The following is a 17,166-nucleotide window of genomic DNA, read 5'->3' as shown; positions in this document are numbered from 1 at the left end:
CATGATCCCCAGAAGCTTTTTTTTGTGCACTTTATGTAGCATACTGTAGTGTACACCTAATGACAGTGCGAAAATGTATCTGACAGTAGGCTATACTATCTCAATTAAAAAATAAGACCTCGATGGTTCACTTGGTAAATGCTAAACTGTGATGAATATTTGGGAGATTTCTAACATAATAGAATTGTGTATTACTTTTTACTGAAATAACAAAAGCTTATATTTTTACATGTAGGCTATATAATTACGTTCAGTCAAAGGCTCATTCTCAATGCAGTTCTTATTGGCGAGTCAAGATCCATTCCGTCTAGAATGTTTGACAGTCAGAACTGCGTTCAATCCCTACCATAGTTTATTTTTGCCTGGTACCGTAAAGCCTGATCCCATAAAGCCATTCACATACACAGTGTATTTTTTTTATTTTGGTTTTTCGTATGCATGTGTGTGCTTGCCTGAACATGTCTGATCCAAATAGATTCCCAGCACGTCAAACCACCCGAATCTTATAAAACATTCATTAGCGTGCAGTCCCTGATCCAGACCCATAAAACATTCATCTTTGGACTCTCTCTCTCGATTGAGTGCCCCTCTCTTCCCGCCCCGCCCTCTCTTTTTTCACGGCTCCATGCAAACGCATACTGTATCTTGCATGGCAGCGCGGCCAATATACAACCATACACAGCGGTTTCTTCTCATTTCGGCCTACCTCGTTCGGATTACAGCCTGGTAGAATTGAGACAGGATATGTACCACAGTATCCATGGATTATTATTTTTTTTTTCTGTCTATTTTTGATTTTCCAAATTCTGGAACTTTGAGCTATTTGTGTGTTTTTTTGTTGCTTGTTTGTGCGTCCTTTTGGAAGGGTGCTCTGCGCTCCCGTGCGTTGTGTGTTGGTTGAAAGGTCCCAGTTTGGATATTACACTCTAGTTTTTGTCTTCGCTCTCACTGGCCCAAATGACTGAGCGCTGATCCAGCCTTCTATCGGCTTTAGCAGGAAAACATCCGTCTAAAGTTAGAATATAACCGTGGCTTAGGGGGTCCGTGACTACACAGTGAACTGGATTTGCAATTATCTATCGATTGCAACCGAGAGCGGATACACAGTCTCTGGAAACAGAGTTCCCTCTGCTGGATTTATTCAACTACTGGATTTATTCATAAATCATGAAGACCAGTCTTGTTGAGGGTAAGTACACAGATAACCAACCGCCCAGAAAGTTGTTAATAGGCTTCATTGACTAGGATGGTGCAGGTGCATGATTGGAAATTAGGCTATGGACTAATACAATTGAAATAGAGCAAGGTCATGCGCCTCCGCATGCTTCTGCTACATTGAGAAGGTAACGTGAAGGGGACCATTTGGGCAAATCTAAATATTTCTTATTGAATTTCAAACTAGCATACTAAACATAATGCAATTTGACTCAGTGCTTTGTGAAAGCAAAGTTATCATTATATCTAGGATACCTCTTACCTACATAAAAATGATTTGCAAAATAGAATAATGCTCTCTGTTCGTCTACCTCTGACACCTATAGGATCAATAATGTTGAAATTTGAGTGGGACAATTGATTTGTATATCTCCTGTTATGGATAGTCATTAATTCATTGCAGTAACAAACAACCTCACACCGAGTGACTTTGATGGTATCAATAATGATGATACATCTGACATTCTACCATTAGCCTATTTGACCAAAGGACAGTTGCATTAGTATATTTAGACAAAGCTTGCAATACCAATGTGCCGATGGGATTTCGTAACTTCGTCTACACCTATTTTGGCCGGTTGCTGCCATGGCCATTAGGAGCTGCTCTTTGATGAAGTCTGCAGATGGTCTGCTTGGATGCTCAGACCGATCGGATGATATCGCTATGTAACTGCTTCTTTGCCAATGATTGATTGTGTATTGGTGCCCCGCCCTTATAATAAAAACATAATGAACAATTTCAGATGTAAAAAATAACTAATAATAAATCATGTAAAACGTTCACGAAAGTCAGACATTTGGTTTTTGGCCACATGTTGAAGTTTCACATGATTTTTTTTTTTTTACACGTTTATTTTTCACATTCTTATTGACACCACTTCGCTTCATCTGGTCACCCATCCAGAGACCTACTCGGTTTAGTTGCAGAGGCAAACCAGCAGTGAGATGCAGGGTGCTATGTTGGTGGAATGAATCTGCTAAAACTTTCAACTGGAAAAAGAGCAGTAAAAGCGAAGGCCAGAGTAACATTACCAAAGATAGGGAAAATTGCAACCACTCTCAAATCCATAGACTACACTATGGATGCAAGGACTGACCATCCATAATGTAAAAATTGTAGTTTTAAAAAGAAAGAAGGCTATACACTGTTTATTTGCATTTACATTGTTTACAAACATTGGAGTAAATGTGGAGTTTTCTTACATGTGGAACTGCACGTTTGATTTTCGCTTTCACATGTAAACATGCAATTCCACATGTGAAAGTGAGATTGTCATGTGTAGTTTTTTTTTTACATGTGAAATGATGAATGTTTCACAATTCACATCTGAGGTAAAAACATGTTTTTCTCCTCACGTGAAAAGGCGGTCTTAACATGTGGTCTGAACAAAATGTAATACATGTGAAAATATGGTTAACCCTTTGACACATACAATCACATATTTGTGATCATTGTTGAGTGGTCCCTGCAGCATATGATCACAAATATGTGATTGGAACAGTAGCAACAGAACGTATGATGCAACAAACGCGTCTAAACGGCGATGTTGTCAGAAAAGCATCTGAACAATGTTTTGTACTGATGGGAAATAAAGGTCTTCACAAATGTATTCCTCAATTTCACCTTTTATTGTGAAACATACAAGCAAAAACGTCATCATCCAAACATCACATGGAACACATCCATAGCTAAACTCATTCCATAACCCATTGTTGTTTGCTGTTTTCTTGTCTTTTTCTTTTTTCTCTTTAGTTCATTCTCTTGGTTGTTGGTGCATTGGGGGGTTCTTGGGGGTGGGGAATGGAATTCATTTTATTTTTTCAATTATTATTCTGCTGGGGGGGGGGGGGGGTCTCGAATGGTTGAGGGACAGCTATTGCGGAACTGTGGGGGGATCTTGGAGGGTTCAGGTTCACGTTTTTTGGCCTGGTCGCCGATCCGTCAACGTGCCCTTGAGCAGGGCATTGACCCTGGATGCTTCTGTGTGTCGCTCTGAATGGGAGTCTGTTGTTTGACTGGTATGGTGTAGTTGTTGAGCGGCTTCACTGCAAGTACATGGTATGTTTCGGATATTCAATAATGAAAAATTATACAAATTAAATTTGAAAAAATTAAAAGAACTGGAGCACATATCTTGACAAGTCGTTTACCATTAACCCAAATACAAGCCTACTGCCTAGCTTAACCATACCTGTCACGTTCTGACCTTAGTTCCTTTGTTTTGTCTTTGTTTTAGTATGGTCAGGGCGTGAGTTGGGGTGGGCAGTCTATGTTCCTTTTTCTATAATTTGGGATTTCTGTGTTTGGCCTGGTATGGTTCTCATTCAGAGGCAGCTGTCAATCGTTGTCCCTGATTGAGAACCATACTTAGGTAGCCTGGTTTCACTTTTGAGTGGTGGGTGATTATTTTCCGTGTCAGTGTTTGTTCCACACGGAACTGTTTCGGTTTTGTTATTTCACGTTGTCGTTTATTGTTTTGTTCAGTGTTCATTATTCTTATTAAACAATATGGACACTTACCACGCTGCGCATTGGTCCTCCGATCCTTCCTACTACTCCTCCTCGTCAGAGACAACCGTTACAGTAGTGCGAAAGCTAAACAGGTATGAAACCATTTTACCGGGGTTTTCAAGTCCATGGGGGGAAGGTGTCGTGTGAGGATATGATGCAGGAAATATTACTATGATGGGTGATTTATCAATCGGAGGCAAACATAGGATAAGTTTATACTCTAAATAAAAATAAATACCCCTGGAAATGGGGGTCTGAGCTGGCAACCCTGCTGTTCCAAAGTTACAATCTGATGCCACGTTCAAAATAACTGGGAACTCGGAAATCTCAGACTTCCGACTTCAGTACATTCAAGACACCTGGGAACTTTGACTTGGAAGAATAATTTGAACGGTCATCCAACTCCTCTTTCTAGAGCGCCGACATGAAGATCTCTGATGTCATGATTTGATCTAATATTTTTCAGAGTTCCCAGTTGTCTTGAAAGCACCATAAGTCAGTCGAGTGAACTATCCCTTGTTATAACATCTTTGGTCTTACAGACGCTTACGTGACAACCAGAAAGCATTGAATGATGTCAACAAACAAGTGTTAAACAAAGTGTTAAACAAATCAAAATATATTTTATATTTGAGATTCTTCCAAAAGCCACCCTTTGCCTTGATGACAGCTTTGCACACTCTTGGCACTCTCTCAACCAGATTCACCTGGAATGCTTTTCCAAAAGTCTTGAAGGAGTTCCCACATATGCTATGCACTTGTTGGCTGCTTTCCTTCACTCTACGGTCTGACACATCCCAAACCATCTCAATTTGGTTATGTTGGAGGCCAGGTCATCTGATGCAGTACTCCATCACTCTCCTTCTTGGTCAAATAGCCCTTACACAGCCTGGGGGGTGTTAGGTCATTGTCCTGTTGAAAAACAAATGATAGTTCCACTAACAATTATTTGATACACTGCTGATTTTGCAGGTTCTCCTACTTACAAAGCATGTAGAGGTCTTTGAATTTCATCATAGGTACACTTCAACTGTGAGAGACGGAATCTAAAACAAAAATCTAGACAATCACATTGTATGATATTTAAGTAATTAAATTAGCATTTTCTTGCATGACATGAGTATTTGATACATCAGAAAAGCAGAACCTTTGTTTGCAATTACAGAGATCATACGTTTCCTGTAATTCTTGACCAGGTTTGCACACTGCAGCAGGGATTTTGGCCCACTCCTCCATACAGACCTTCTCCAGATCCTTCAGGTTTCGGGGCTGACGTTGGGCAATACAGACTTTCAGCTCCCTCCAAAGATTCATTGGGTTCAGGTCTGGAGACTGGCTAGGCCACTCCAGGACCTTGAGATGCTTCTTACGGAGCCACTCCATAGTTGCCCTGGCTATGTGTTTCAGGTCGTTGTCATGCTGGAAGACCCAGCCACGACCCATCTTCAATGCTCTTACTGAGGGAAGGAGGTTGTTGGCCAAGATCTCGCGATACATGGCCCCATCCACCCTCCCCTCAATACAGTGCAGTCGTCCTGTCCCCTTTGCAGAAAAGCTTCCCCAAAGAATGTTTCCACCTCCATGCTTCACAGTTGGGATGGTTTTCTTGGGGTTGTACTCATCCTTCTTCTTCCTCCAAACACGGCGAGTGGAGTTTAGACCAAAAAGCTTTATTTTTGTCTCATCAGACCACATGACCTTCTCCCATTCCTCCTCTGGATCATCCAGATGGTCATGGGCAAACTTCAGACGGGCCTGGACATGCGCTGGCTTGAGCAGGGGACTTTGCGTGCGCTGCAGGATTTTAATCCATGACGGCGTAGTGTGTTACCAATGGTTTTCTTTGAGACTGTGGTCCTAGCTCTCTTCAGGTCATTGACCAGGTCCTGCCGTGTAGTTCTGGGCTGATCCCTCACCTTCCTCATGATCATTGATGCCCCACGAGGTGAGATCTTGCATGGAGCCCCAGACCGAGGGTGATTGACGTCATCTTGAACTTTTTCCATTTTCTAATAATTGCGCTAACAGTTGTTGCCTTCTCACCAAGCTGCTTGCCTATTGTCCTGTAGCCCATCCCAGCCTTGTGCAGGTCTACAATTTTATCCCTGATGTCCTTACACAGCTCTCTGGTCTTGGCCGTTGTGGAGAGGTTGGAGTCTGTTTAAGTGTGTGGACAGGTAACGAGTTCAAACATGTGCAGTTAATACAGGTAATGAGTGGAGAACAGGAGGGCTTCTTAAAGACAAACTAACAGGTCTGTGAGAGCCGGAATACTTAAAAAATTATTTTTTATTTCATTCACCTTTATTTAACCAGGTAGGCAAGTTGAGAACAAGTTCTCATTCACAATTGTGACCTGGCCAAAATAAAGCAAAGCAGTTCGACACATACAACGACACAGTTACACATGGAGTAAAACAAATATACAGTCAATAATACAGTAGAAACAAGTCTATATACGGTGTGAGAAAATGAGGTGAGATAAGGGAGGTAAAGGCAAAAAAGGCCATGGTGGCAAAGTATATACAATATAGCAAGTAAAACACTGGAATGGTAGATTTGCAGTGGAAGAATGTGCAAAGTAGAAATAAAAATAATGGGGTGCAAAGGAGCAAAATAAAATAAATACAGTAGGGAAAGAGGTAGTTGTTTTAGCTAAATTATAGGTGGGCTATGTACAGGTGCAGTAATATGTGAGCTGCTCTGACAGCTGGTGCTTAAAGCTAGTGAGGAAGATAAGTGTTTCCAGTTTCAGAGATTTTTGTAGTTCGTTCGTTCCAGTCATTGGCAGCAGAGAACTGGAAGGAGAGGCGGCCAAAGAAAGAATTGGTTTTGGGGGTGACCAGAGAGATATACATGCTGGAGCGCGTGCTACAGGTGGGTGATGCTATGGTGACCAGCGAGCTGAGATAAGGGGGAACTTTACCTAGCAGGGTCTTGTAGATGACATGGAGCCAGTGGGTTTGGCGACGAGTATGTAGCGAGGGCTAGCCAACGAGAGCATACGGTTCGCAATGGTGGGTAGTATATGGGGCTTTGGTGACAAAACGGATGGCACTGTGATAGACTGCATCCAATTTGTTGAGTAGGGTATTGGAGGCTATTTTGTAAATTACATCGCCGAAGTCGAGGATAGGTAGGATGGTCAGTTTTACAAGGGTATGTTTGGCAGCATGAGTGAAGGATGCTTTGTTGGGAAATAGGAAGCCAATTCTAGATTTAACTTTGGATTGGAGATGTTTGATGTGGGTCTGGAAGGAGAGTTTTCAGTCTAACCAGACACCTAGGTATTTGTAGTTGTCCACGTATTCTAAGTCAGAGCCGTCCAGAGTAGTGATGTTGGACAGGCGGGCAGGTGCAGGCAGCGATCGGTTGAAGAGCATGCATTTAGTTTGACTTGTATTTAAGAGCAATTGGAGGCCACGGAAGGAGAGTTGTATGGCATTGAAGCTTGCCTGGAGGGTTGTTAACACAGTGTCCAAAGAAGGGCCAGAAGTATACAGAATGGTGTCGTCCACGTAGAGGTGGATCAGAGACTCACCAGCAGCAAGAGCAACATCATTTATGTATACAGAGAAGAGAGACGGTCGCTTCTTACTGGTTGGTAGGTGATCAAATACTTAATTTGCATTTTATTGCATGACATTTTTACTTAAAAATCATACAATGTGATTTTCTGGATTTTTGTTTTAGTGTCATGTTGTGTCTTGTTTCTGTCCTTTCCCTTCACCCTGTCTCCCTCTGCTGGTCGTTATTAGGTTACCTTTTCTCCCCCTCTTTCCCCCAGCTGTTCCTTGTCTCCTCCTAACTACCTCGTCACCCCTTTTCCCACCTGTTCCCTTTTTCCCTCTGATTAGTCCTCTATATCTCTCTCTGTTTTTGTTTCTGTCTTTGTCGGATTCTTGTTTGTGTTATTCATGCCTGAACCAGACTATCGTCATGTTTGCTGCAACCTTGTCCTGTCCTGTCGGAATCTGCCGGTCCATCTGAGCCTACGTTTGTTTTGTTATTAAAGAAGCTCTGTTTACGTTAATTCGCTTTTGGGTCCTCATTCACGCACCGTAACAGAAGAATCCGACCAAGAATGGACCCAGCGACTTCGGATCCTCTCCACTCAGCCGTCGAGATCCAGGGAGCGATGCTAGGCAGACACGAGCAGGAATTGTCTGCTGCTCGACATGCCGTTGAGACCCTGGCCACCCAAGTCTCCAACCTCACAGAACAGGTTCACCATCTCCGCCTCGATCCACCGGCCACTTCCAGGGCTTTCGAATCTCCGGAGCCCAGAATCAATAACCCGCCGTGTTACTCTGGGGAGCCCACGGAATGCCGCTCGTTCCTCACCCAGTGTGATATTGTGTTTTCTCTCCAGCCCAACACTTACTCCAGGAGCACTGCTCGTGTCGCCTACGTCATATCTCTCCTTATTGGACGGGCTCGTGAGTGGGGCACGGCAATCTGGGAGGCAAGGGCTGAGTGTACTAACCAGTATCAGGACTTTAAGGAGGAGATGATACGGGTTTTTGATCGATCTGTTTTTGGGGAGGAGGCTTCCAGGGTCCTGTCTTCCCTATGTCAAGGTAATCGATCCATAACAGACTACTCTATTGAGTTTCGCACTCTTGCTGCCTCCAGTGGCTGGAACGAGCCGGCTTTGCTCGCTCGTTTTCTGGAGGGTCTCCGCGCAGAGGTAAAGGATGAGATTCTCTCCCGGGAGGTTCCTTCCAGCGTGGATTCCTTGATTGAACTCGCTATTCGCATTGAGCGACGGGTTGATCTTCGTCACCGAGCTCGTGGAAAGGAGCTCGCGTTCTCCGTTGCCCCCCTCTCCGCATCACTACCATCTTCCTCTGCCGGCTCGGGTGCTGAGCCTATGCAGCTGGGAGGTATCCGCATCTCGACTAAGGAGAGGGAACGGAGAATCACCAACCGCCTCTGTCTCTATTGCGGTTCTGCTGGTCATTTTGTCACTTCATGTCCAGTAAAAGCCAGAGCTCATCAGTAAGCGGAGGGCTACTGGTGAGCGCTACTACTCCTGTCTCTCCTTCAAGATCCTGCACTACCTTGTCGGTCCATCTACGCTGGACCGGTTCGTCAGCTTCCTGCAGTGCCTTAATAGACTCTGGGGCGGAGGGCTGTTTTATGGACGAGACCTGGGCTCGGGAACATGACATTCCTCTCAGACAGTTAAGGGAGTCCACGGCCTTGTTCGCCCTGGATGGTAGTCCTCTCCCCAGGATTCAGCGTGAGACGCTACCTTTAACCCTCACTGTTTCTGGTAATCATAGCGAAACCATTTCTTTTTTAATTTTTCGTTCACCTTTTACACCTGTTGTTTTGGGCCATCCCTGGCTAGTTTGTCATAATCCTTCCATTAATTGGTCTAGTAATTCTATCCTCTCCTGGAACGTCTCTTGTCATGTGAAATGTTTAATGTCTGCTATCCCTCCTGTTTCCTCTGTCTCTTCTTCACAGGAGGAGCCTGGTGATTTGACAGGGGTGCCGGAGGAATATCACGATCTGCGCACAGTGTTCAGTCGGTCCAGGGCCACCTCTCTTCCTCCACACCGGTCGTATGATTGTAGTATTGATCTCCTTCCGGGAACCACTCCCCCCCGGGGTAGACTATACTCTCTGTCGGCTCCCGAACGTAAGGCTCTCGAAGATTATTTGTCTGTAGCTCTTGCCGCCGGTACCATAGTCCCCTCCTCCTCTCCCGCCGGAGCGGGGTTTTTTTTTGTTAAGAAGAAGGACGGGTCCCTGCGCCCCTGCATAGATTATCGAGGGCTGAATGATATAACAGTAAAGAATCGTTATCCGCTTCCTCTTATGTCTTCAGCCTTCGAGATCCTGCAGGGAGCCAGGTTTTTCACTAAGTTGGACCTTCGTAACGCTTACCATCTCGTGCGCATCAGGGAGGGGGACGAGTGGAAGACGGCGTTTAACACTCCGTTAGGGCACTTTGAATACCGGGTTCTTCCTTTCGGCCTCGCTAACGCTCCAGCTGTCTTTCAGGCATTAGTCAATGATGTCCTGAGAGACATGCTGAACATCTTTGTTTTCGTTTACCTTGACGATATCCTGATTTTTTCACCGTCACTCCAGATTCATGTTCAGCACGTTCGACGTGTCCTCCAGCGCCTTTTAGAGAATTGTCTTTTTGTGAAGGCTGAGAAGTGCTCTTTTCATGCCTCCTCCGTCACATTTCTCGGTTCTGTTATTTCCGCTGAAGGCATTAAGATGGATCCCGCTAAGGTCCAAGCTGTCATTGATTGGCCCGTCCCTAGGTCACGCGTCGAGCTGCAGCGCTTTCTCGGCTTCGCGAACTTCTATCGTCGTTTCATCCGTAATTTCGGTCAGGTGGCAGCCCCTCTCATAGCCCTTAATTCTGTCAAGACGTGCTTTAAGTGGTCCGTTTCCGCCCAGGGAGCTTTTGATCTCCTCAAGAATCGTTTTACATCCGCACCTATCCTTGTTACTCCTGACGTCACTAGACAGTTCGTTGTCGAGGTTGACGCGTCAGAGGTGGGCGTGGGAGCCATTCTTTCTCAGCGCTCCCTCTCTGACGACAAGGTCCACCCTTGCGCGTATTTTTCTCATCGCCTGTCGCCGTCGGAACGTAACTATGATGTGGGAAACCGCGAACTGCTCGCCATCCGCTTAGCCCTAGGCGAATGGCGACAGTGGTTGGAGGGGGCGACCGTTCCTTTTGTCGTTTGGACTGACCATAGGAACCTTGAGTACATCCGTTCTGCCAAACGACTTAATGCGCGTCAGGCGCGCTGGGCGCTGTTTTTCGCTCGTTTCGAGTTCGTGATTTCTTATCGTCCGGGCTCTAAGAACACCAAGCCTGATGCTTTATCTCGTCTCTTCAGTTCTTCAGTAGCCTCCACTGACCCCGAGGGGATTCTCCCTGAGGGGCGTGTTGTCGGGTTGACTGTCTGGGGAATTGAGAGGCAGGTAAAGCAAGCACTCACTCAAACTCCGTCGCCGCGCGCTTGTCCTAGGAACCTTCTTTTCGTTCCCGTTCCTACTCGTCTGGCCGTTCTTCAGTGGGCTCACTCTGCCAAGTTAGCCGGCCACCCTGGCGTTCGGGGTACGCTTGCTTCCATTCGCCAGCGTTTTTGGTGGCCCACCCGGGAGCATGACACGCGTTGCTTCGTGGCTGCTTGTTCGGTCTGCGCGCAGACTAAGTCCGGTAACTCCCCTCCTGCCGGCCGTCTCAGGCCGCTTCCCATTCCCTCTCGACCGTGGTCTCACATCGCCTTAGATTTTGTCACCGGACTGCCTTCGTCAGCGGGGAAGACTGTTATTCTTACGGTTGTCGACAGGTTCTCTAAGGCGGCTCATTTTATTCCCCTTGCTAAGCTTCCTTCTGCTAAAGAGACGGCACAAATCATCATCGAGAATGTTTTCAGAATTCATGGCCTTCCGTCAGACGTCGTTTCGGACAGAGGTCCGCAATTCACGTCTCAATTTTGGAGGGAGTTTTGCCGTTTGATTGGGGCTTCCGTCAGTCTCTCTTCCGGCTTTCACCCCCAGTCTAACGGTCAAGCAGAACGGGCCAATCAGACTATTGGTCGCATCTTACGCAGTCTTTCTTTTCGCAACCCTGCGTCTTGGTCAGAACAGCTCCCCTGGGCAGAATACGCCCACAACTCGCTTCCTTCGTCTGCGACCGGGCTATCTCCTTTTCAGAGTAGCCTCGGGTACCAGCCTCCGCTGTTCTCATCTCAGTTCGCCGAGTCCAGCGTTCCCTCCGCTCAGGCTTTTGTCCAACGTTGCGAGCGCACCTGGAAGAGGGTCAGGTCTGCACTTTGCCGTTATAGGGCGCAGACTGTGAGGGCTGCTAATAAGCGTAGAACTAAGAGTCCTAGATATTGTCGCGGTCAGAGAGTTTGGCTCTCCACTCAGAACCTTCCCCTTAAGACCGCTTCTCGCAAGTTGACCCCGCGGTTCATTGGTCCGTTCCGTATTTCTCAGATCATTAATCCTGTCGCAGTTCGACTTCTTCTTCCGCGATATCTTCGTCGCGTCCACCCGGTCTTCCATGTCTCCTGTATCAAGCCCGTTCTTCGCGCCCCCGCTCGTCTTCCCCCCCCCCCCCCCCATCCTTGTCGAGGGCGCACCCATCTACAGGGTCCGTAGGATTTTGGACATGCGTCCTCGGGGCCGTGGTCATCAGTACCTAGTAGATTGGGAGGGGTACGGTCCTGAGGAGAGGAGTTGGGTTCCCTCTCGGGACGTGCTGGACCGTGCGCTGATCGAGGATTTCCTCCGTTGCCGCCAGGTTTCCTCCTCGAGTGCGCCAGGAGGCGCTCGGTGAGTGGGGGGGTACTGTCATGTTGTGTCTTGTTTCTGTCCTTTCCCTTCACCCTGTCTCCCTCTGCTGGTCGTTATTAGGTTACCTTTTCTCCCCCTCTTTCCCCCAGCTGTTCCTTGTCTCCTCCTAACTACCTCGTCACCCCTTTTCCCACCTGTTCCCTTTTTCCCTCTGATTAGTCCTCTATATCTCTCTCTGTTTTTGTTTCTGTCTTTGTCGGATTCTTGTTTGTGTTGTTCATGCCTGAACCAGACTATCGTCATGTTTGCTGCAACCTTGTCCTGTCCTGTCGGAATCTGCCGGTCCATCTGAGCCTACGTTTGTTTTGTTATTAAAGAAGCTCTGTTTACGTTAATTCGCTTTTGGGTCCTCATTCACGCACCGTAACATTTAGATTCCGTCTCTCACAGTTGAAGTGTACCTAGGATAACAATTACAGACCTCTACATGCTTTTTAAGTAGGAAAACCTGCAAAATAGGCAGTGTATAAAATACTTGTTCTCCCCACTGTATGTATGTATATTATTGTGCTGCTCTTGGGATGTACTTATTGTTTGGATAACCTTATTGACCTTATGATGTATTGATGTATTGAATTTTTTTCACTCTATGTGATGCGCAATGCAGAGAACGGCGCAAGAATGATCATTTAATTACCATAGTGAATTAATGTAATGTTTGTTAATGTGTCAATTAATCTCAAAAGAGATGGGTTGCCAATTGGCAATTTGTCTCAAAAAATAACCATTCATTCATTCATTAATTTGTTCCTTCATTCATTCATTTGACAATGTCACCAGCAAAGCACCCCCACACCATAACATCTCCTCCTCCATGCTTCAAGGTGGGAAATACACATGCAGAGATCATCCGTTCACACAAACCACTTCTCACAAAGACATGGCTGTTGGAACAAAAAATCTCTACTTTGGACTCCAGACCAAAGGACAAATTTCCACCGGTCTAATGTCCGGTCTAATTGCTCGTGTTTCTTGGCCCAAGGAAATCTCTTATTCTTATTGGTGACCTTTAGTGGTTTCTTTGCATCAATTCGACCATGAAGGCCTGATTCACAGTCTCCTCTGAACAGTTCATGTTGAGATGTGTCTGTTACTTGAACTCTTGGAAGTAACTATTTGGGCTGCTTTTTCAGAGGCTGGTAACTCTAATGAACTTATCCTCTGTAGCAGAGGTAACTCTGGGTCTTCCATTCCTGTGGCGGTCCTCATGAGAGCCAGTTTCATCATAGCGCTTGATGGTTTTTGCGACTGCACTGAAAGAAAGTTTTTGAAATTGTCCGTATTGACTGACTTTCATGTCTTAAAGTAATGATGGACTGTCGTTTCTCTTTGCTTATTTGAGTTGTTCTTGCCATAATATGGACTTGGTCCAACCTTGTCACAACACAACTGATTGGCTCAATCACATTAAAAAGGAAAGAAATTCCACAAATTAACTTTTAGGAAGGCACACCTGTTAATTGAAATGCATTCCAGGTGACTACCTCATGACGCTGGTTGAGAGAATGCCAAAAGTGTGCAAAGCTGTCATCAAGGCAAAGGGTGGCTATTTGAAGAATCTCAAATAAAACTTTTGACCGGTAGTGTACATACTTGTTGTGTGCTACTGTAAAAACGACAACACGTTAGACAGACACTAAGCCACTTACTTTGATAGGAACACACAACAATGAAGGCAATGCGGGCGCCTGCTAGAAAATGTGCCGGGGGAGAAAGTTAGTGCAAGGCTTGTTCTGACTAGAGATGCAAAATGTCTTCATACTTGATCTGGGGAAACACTAGGGAAGTGCATAGGCTCTCGTTGAAGAGAGAAGTTTGTCCGGCTCAGTAAAGCCTCAAACATAAATTGTCCGAAACATTGAAATGGGCTACTTCTTATGTGAATTAATGAGGAGGCGGAACACACCTCATTTCAAACTGTTGTTAGAAAGTAAAACTTGTTCAAAAATAATTTGAAATGTACAAGTTGAAACAGCCTATATATTATTAGCAGGCAGCTGTCCTTGGTTTTATAGGGCTGTGCGGTTTAACTATCCGGTTGCTTAACAATCACATTTTGGAACAGTGAGGGGCATTCTGACATCACGCACATAAAATACTCTCGCTGTAGCGACCGTTATTTGGTACTCAAGTGAAAAGGTTAACATGTGAAAACAGAAATGCCACACGATTTTTGCGAGAAACTGCAAATTTGACCTGTTTGTTTTGTAATTTTTATTTATTTATTTTACCTTTATTTAACCAGGCAAGTCAGTTAAGAACAAATTCTTATTTTCAATGACGGCCTGGGAACAGTGGGTTAACTGCCTGTTCAGGGGCAGAACGACAGATTTGTACCTTGTCAGCTCGGGGGTTTGAACTCGCAACCTTCCGGTTACTAGTCCAACGCTCTAACCACTAGGCTACCCTGCCGCCCCATGTAATGATGTAATGGTAATGACGGACTAAGGCTGTAACCCGAGTGACAAGAGGTCACTGGGGTTGGCAGGGAGGGTGATTCTACTGATTGTGGGTGGGAATTGTGGTCCAGATTTGTGTTGGTGATCTTGTAGCAAGGTAAAGGGCATAGTTTGGTATGTGATGAATATTGTGTGTGTGTGTGTGTGTGTGTGTGTGCGTGTGTGTGTGTGTGTGTGTGTGTGTGTTAAATCACATTTTACTTGTCACATGCTTTGTAAAGAACAGGTGTAGAGTAACAGTGAAAAGGTAACTTCCCAACAATGCAGAGAGAAACATAGAAAAGCAATAACATGAGGAATACATACACAATGACAAACAGTAGCAGCAGCGTATGTGATGAGTCAAAAGAGTTAGTGCAAAAAGGGTCAATGCAGATTGTCCGGGTAGCTATTTGGCCGGGTAGCTATTTGTCCGGGTAACTATTTAGCAGTGTTATGGCTAAGGTGTAGAAGCTGTTCAGGGTCATGTTGGTTCCAGACTTGGTGCATCCAGACCGCTTGCCTTGCGGTAGCAGAGACAACAGTCTATGACTTGAGTGGCTGGAGTCTTTGACAATTTTTAGGGCCTACCTATGACACCACCTGGTGTTGAGGTCCTGGTTGACAGGAAGCTCAGCCCCGGTGATGTACCGGGCTGTACATAATACCCTCTGTAGCGCCTTGCGAAGGAATGCCAAGCAGTTGCCATACCAAAGTGGCGAGGGCCCATGCCACATTGTTTTTTTTTGCCTCCAGAGGGGTAAGAGGTCTTGTGCCTTCTTCACAACTGTGTTGGTGTGTGTGGACCATGGTAATTCCTTACTGATGTGGGAACAAAGAACTTTACCTGCTCCACAGCAGCCCTGTCAAGGCCACTCTGCTCACGCAATATGTTGTGTACACTCCTAAAAACACAGGATTATAGTAAGAAAGCATCAGATTACAGTAGCCTATAGTGTGTTTGTGTTTCACAACTCCAAATCAAACGGCCAACATCTATTTGTGTATTCCATTTGATGTCCACAGCTGATGTAAAATCATTTGTATCCCATTTCATTGGCATGCAACATGGAATGGCTCCCCAGTGCTCTATAAGCAAATGTTCATCGTTCACTTTCTGTTGTGATTTAGTATTATGCTTAATGACACACAACCAAATGTGCTGATATCTCAGTGAGTTGTACAGTTGTAAATTGTACACTTCAAAAGCCTTTGCTGTGAATGGATTCATCAAATAGACTGTCGTGTCATGTGTTTAAACTGTCACAGCCAAAGCAGGTTTAATGAATGCTATTTCTCATTCAGCCAGCATATGATCAAATACCAACCACCTCCCCTGGAGTAGCTGCTGTTCTGGGGCTTCTTTCTTTTATTTCCTGTCAATTGCCAATCAAAGCCAATGTAGGTCAAACTAATGGATAGAATCATTATATGGAGCTGAATGATTTAATTTCATGAGCTTTTAAACCCAAACAATGAGGACTCTGCTAATATTTTGGCAACAATTTGCCATTTGCTCTATTTTTGTAAATGGGCTGCTTGAAGTGACAAAATGAGGTAGCAGAATGTTTGGAATATTAGAGCTGAAAGAATGATGGAAGAGAAACATGAAAAACAAAGCTTGATTAGCATATACACTGCAATAGGTATGATCAAACATATTGGTATAAATTCACACTAAGACATGGCAGCTTCTGTATTCTAAAAGGGAATTTAAAATAGATTTCTGAATGGGCGTGTTTGAGAGGTACTGGGAGAGAGGTAGGAGAATGAGGCAAGAGACAAGAGAGAGAGAGGGGTTATAGAAATAGAGAGCCTGGAGGGAAAGGCAGAGAGACAGGAAAGGGGGGCAGGCAGTTAGAGTGTGTGTGAGAGAATTATTATTTCCAAGCTCAACTTCTATTTGAGTGAATTCTCCTCAATTGTTTCCTATTAGAAGACAATACATACTGCCAATGTATTAGTCATGCATCTAAAAGCTTTGGAGGGTGCATATTATGAAAGATGAGGTTGAGAGGAGAAGGTAGTAAGAGGGAAGGAGCGAGAGTGGGAGGAGGAGGAAGACAGAGAGAGACAAGATGAAGAATAGAGTGAGAGGAAAAAGAGAGAGAGAGAGCGGGCTGAGTGAGAGTGCAGGGGTATGTAACACCAAGAGAGACGGAGAGAGAAAACAAACAAGAGTACCTTCCACATTTCCCCTCCACGCAATGCAGTTCCATGTGCAGGGACGTTTCTAAGGGGCCCTAAGCGAGATTTGGATGGGGGGCAAAAGCATTTACAAACATGGATCTTAATTGGACCAGTATTGTCGCAGCAAAATAATCATGCAACAACAGGATTTTAACATTTAGTCCATAATGTTGCTTGATTGGTAGTTATTAGCTTGTTATTTTAGCTAATAAGTGGCCAAAATTAGCCTACATGAAAAATGCAATAGTGTTAATATAACCTTTTGTTAGTGCAAATTTTCTGTGAAATATGAATGTATTTTCTGCATTAAATTCTCAAATTAAGATCCTATCTAAGTTCCTGCAGTTCTACACATTTTGCCATGGGGTTTTGTGAAACAAATACAGTTTAAAAGCTAATGTCCTGCAATTTTGCCATGTTCATATGATATCTGAGTGAGAAATCAATGGGGGGGGGGGGGCCCCCTCG

At 44.9% G+C, this 17,166-nt stretch overlaps 1 protein-coding gene across 1 annotated transcript in view; it reads left to right on the top strand.

The window, feature by feature from the left end:
- Window positions 1–418: 418 nt before the first annotated feature.
- The window catches only part of LOC110526003 (reticulon-4 receptor), a 136,522-nt gene continuing 119,774 nt past the window's right edge, over window positions 419–17,166 (top strand). Inside the window, exon 1 of the mRNA XM_021606577.3 lies at window positions 419–1,189. Within this exon, the coding sequence (XP_021462252.1) occupies window positions 1,168–1,189 (22 nt within the window). The 5' untranslated portion in view covers window positions 419–1,167. The remainder of the gene's footprint in view (window positions 1,190–17,166) is intronic.

The sequence above is a fragment of the Oncorhynchus mykiss genome, chromosome 6, assembly GCF_057628025.1.
Source record: "Oncorhynchus mykiss isolate SJ-2025 chromosome 6, ASM5762802v1, whole genome shotgun sequence".
NCBI lineage: Eukaryota > Metazoa > Chordata > Actinopteri > Salmoniformes > Salmonidae > Oncorhynchus > Oncorhynchus mykiss.
This window is presented reverse-complemented; position numbering and strand designations above follow the sequence as displayed.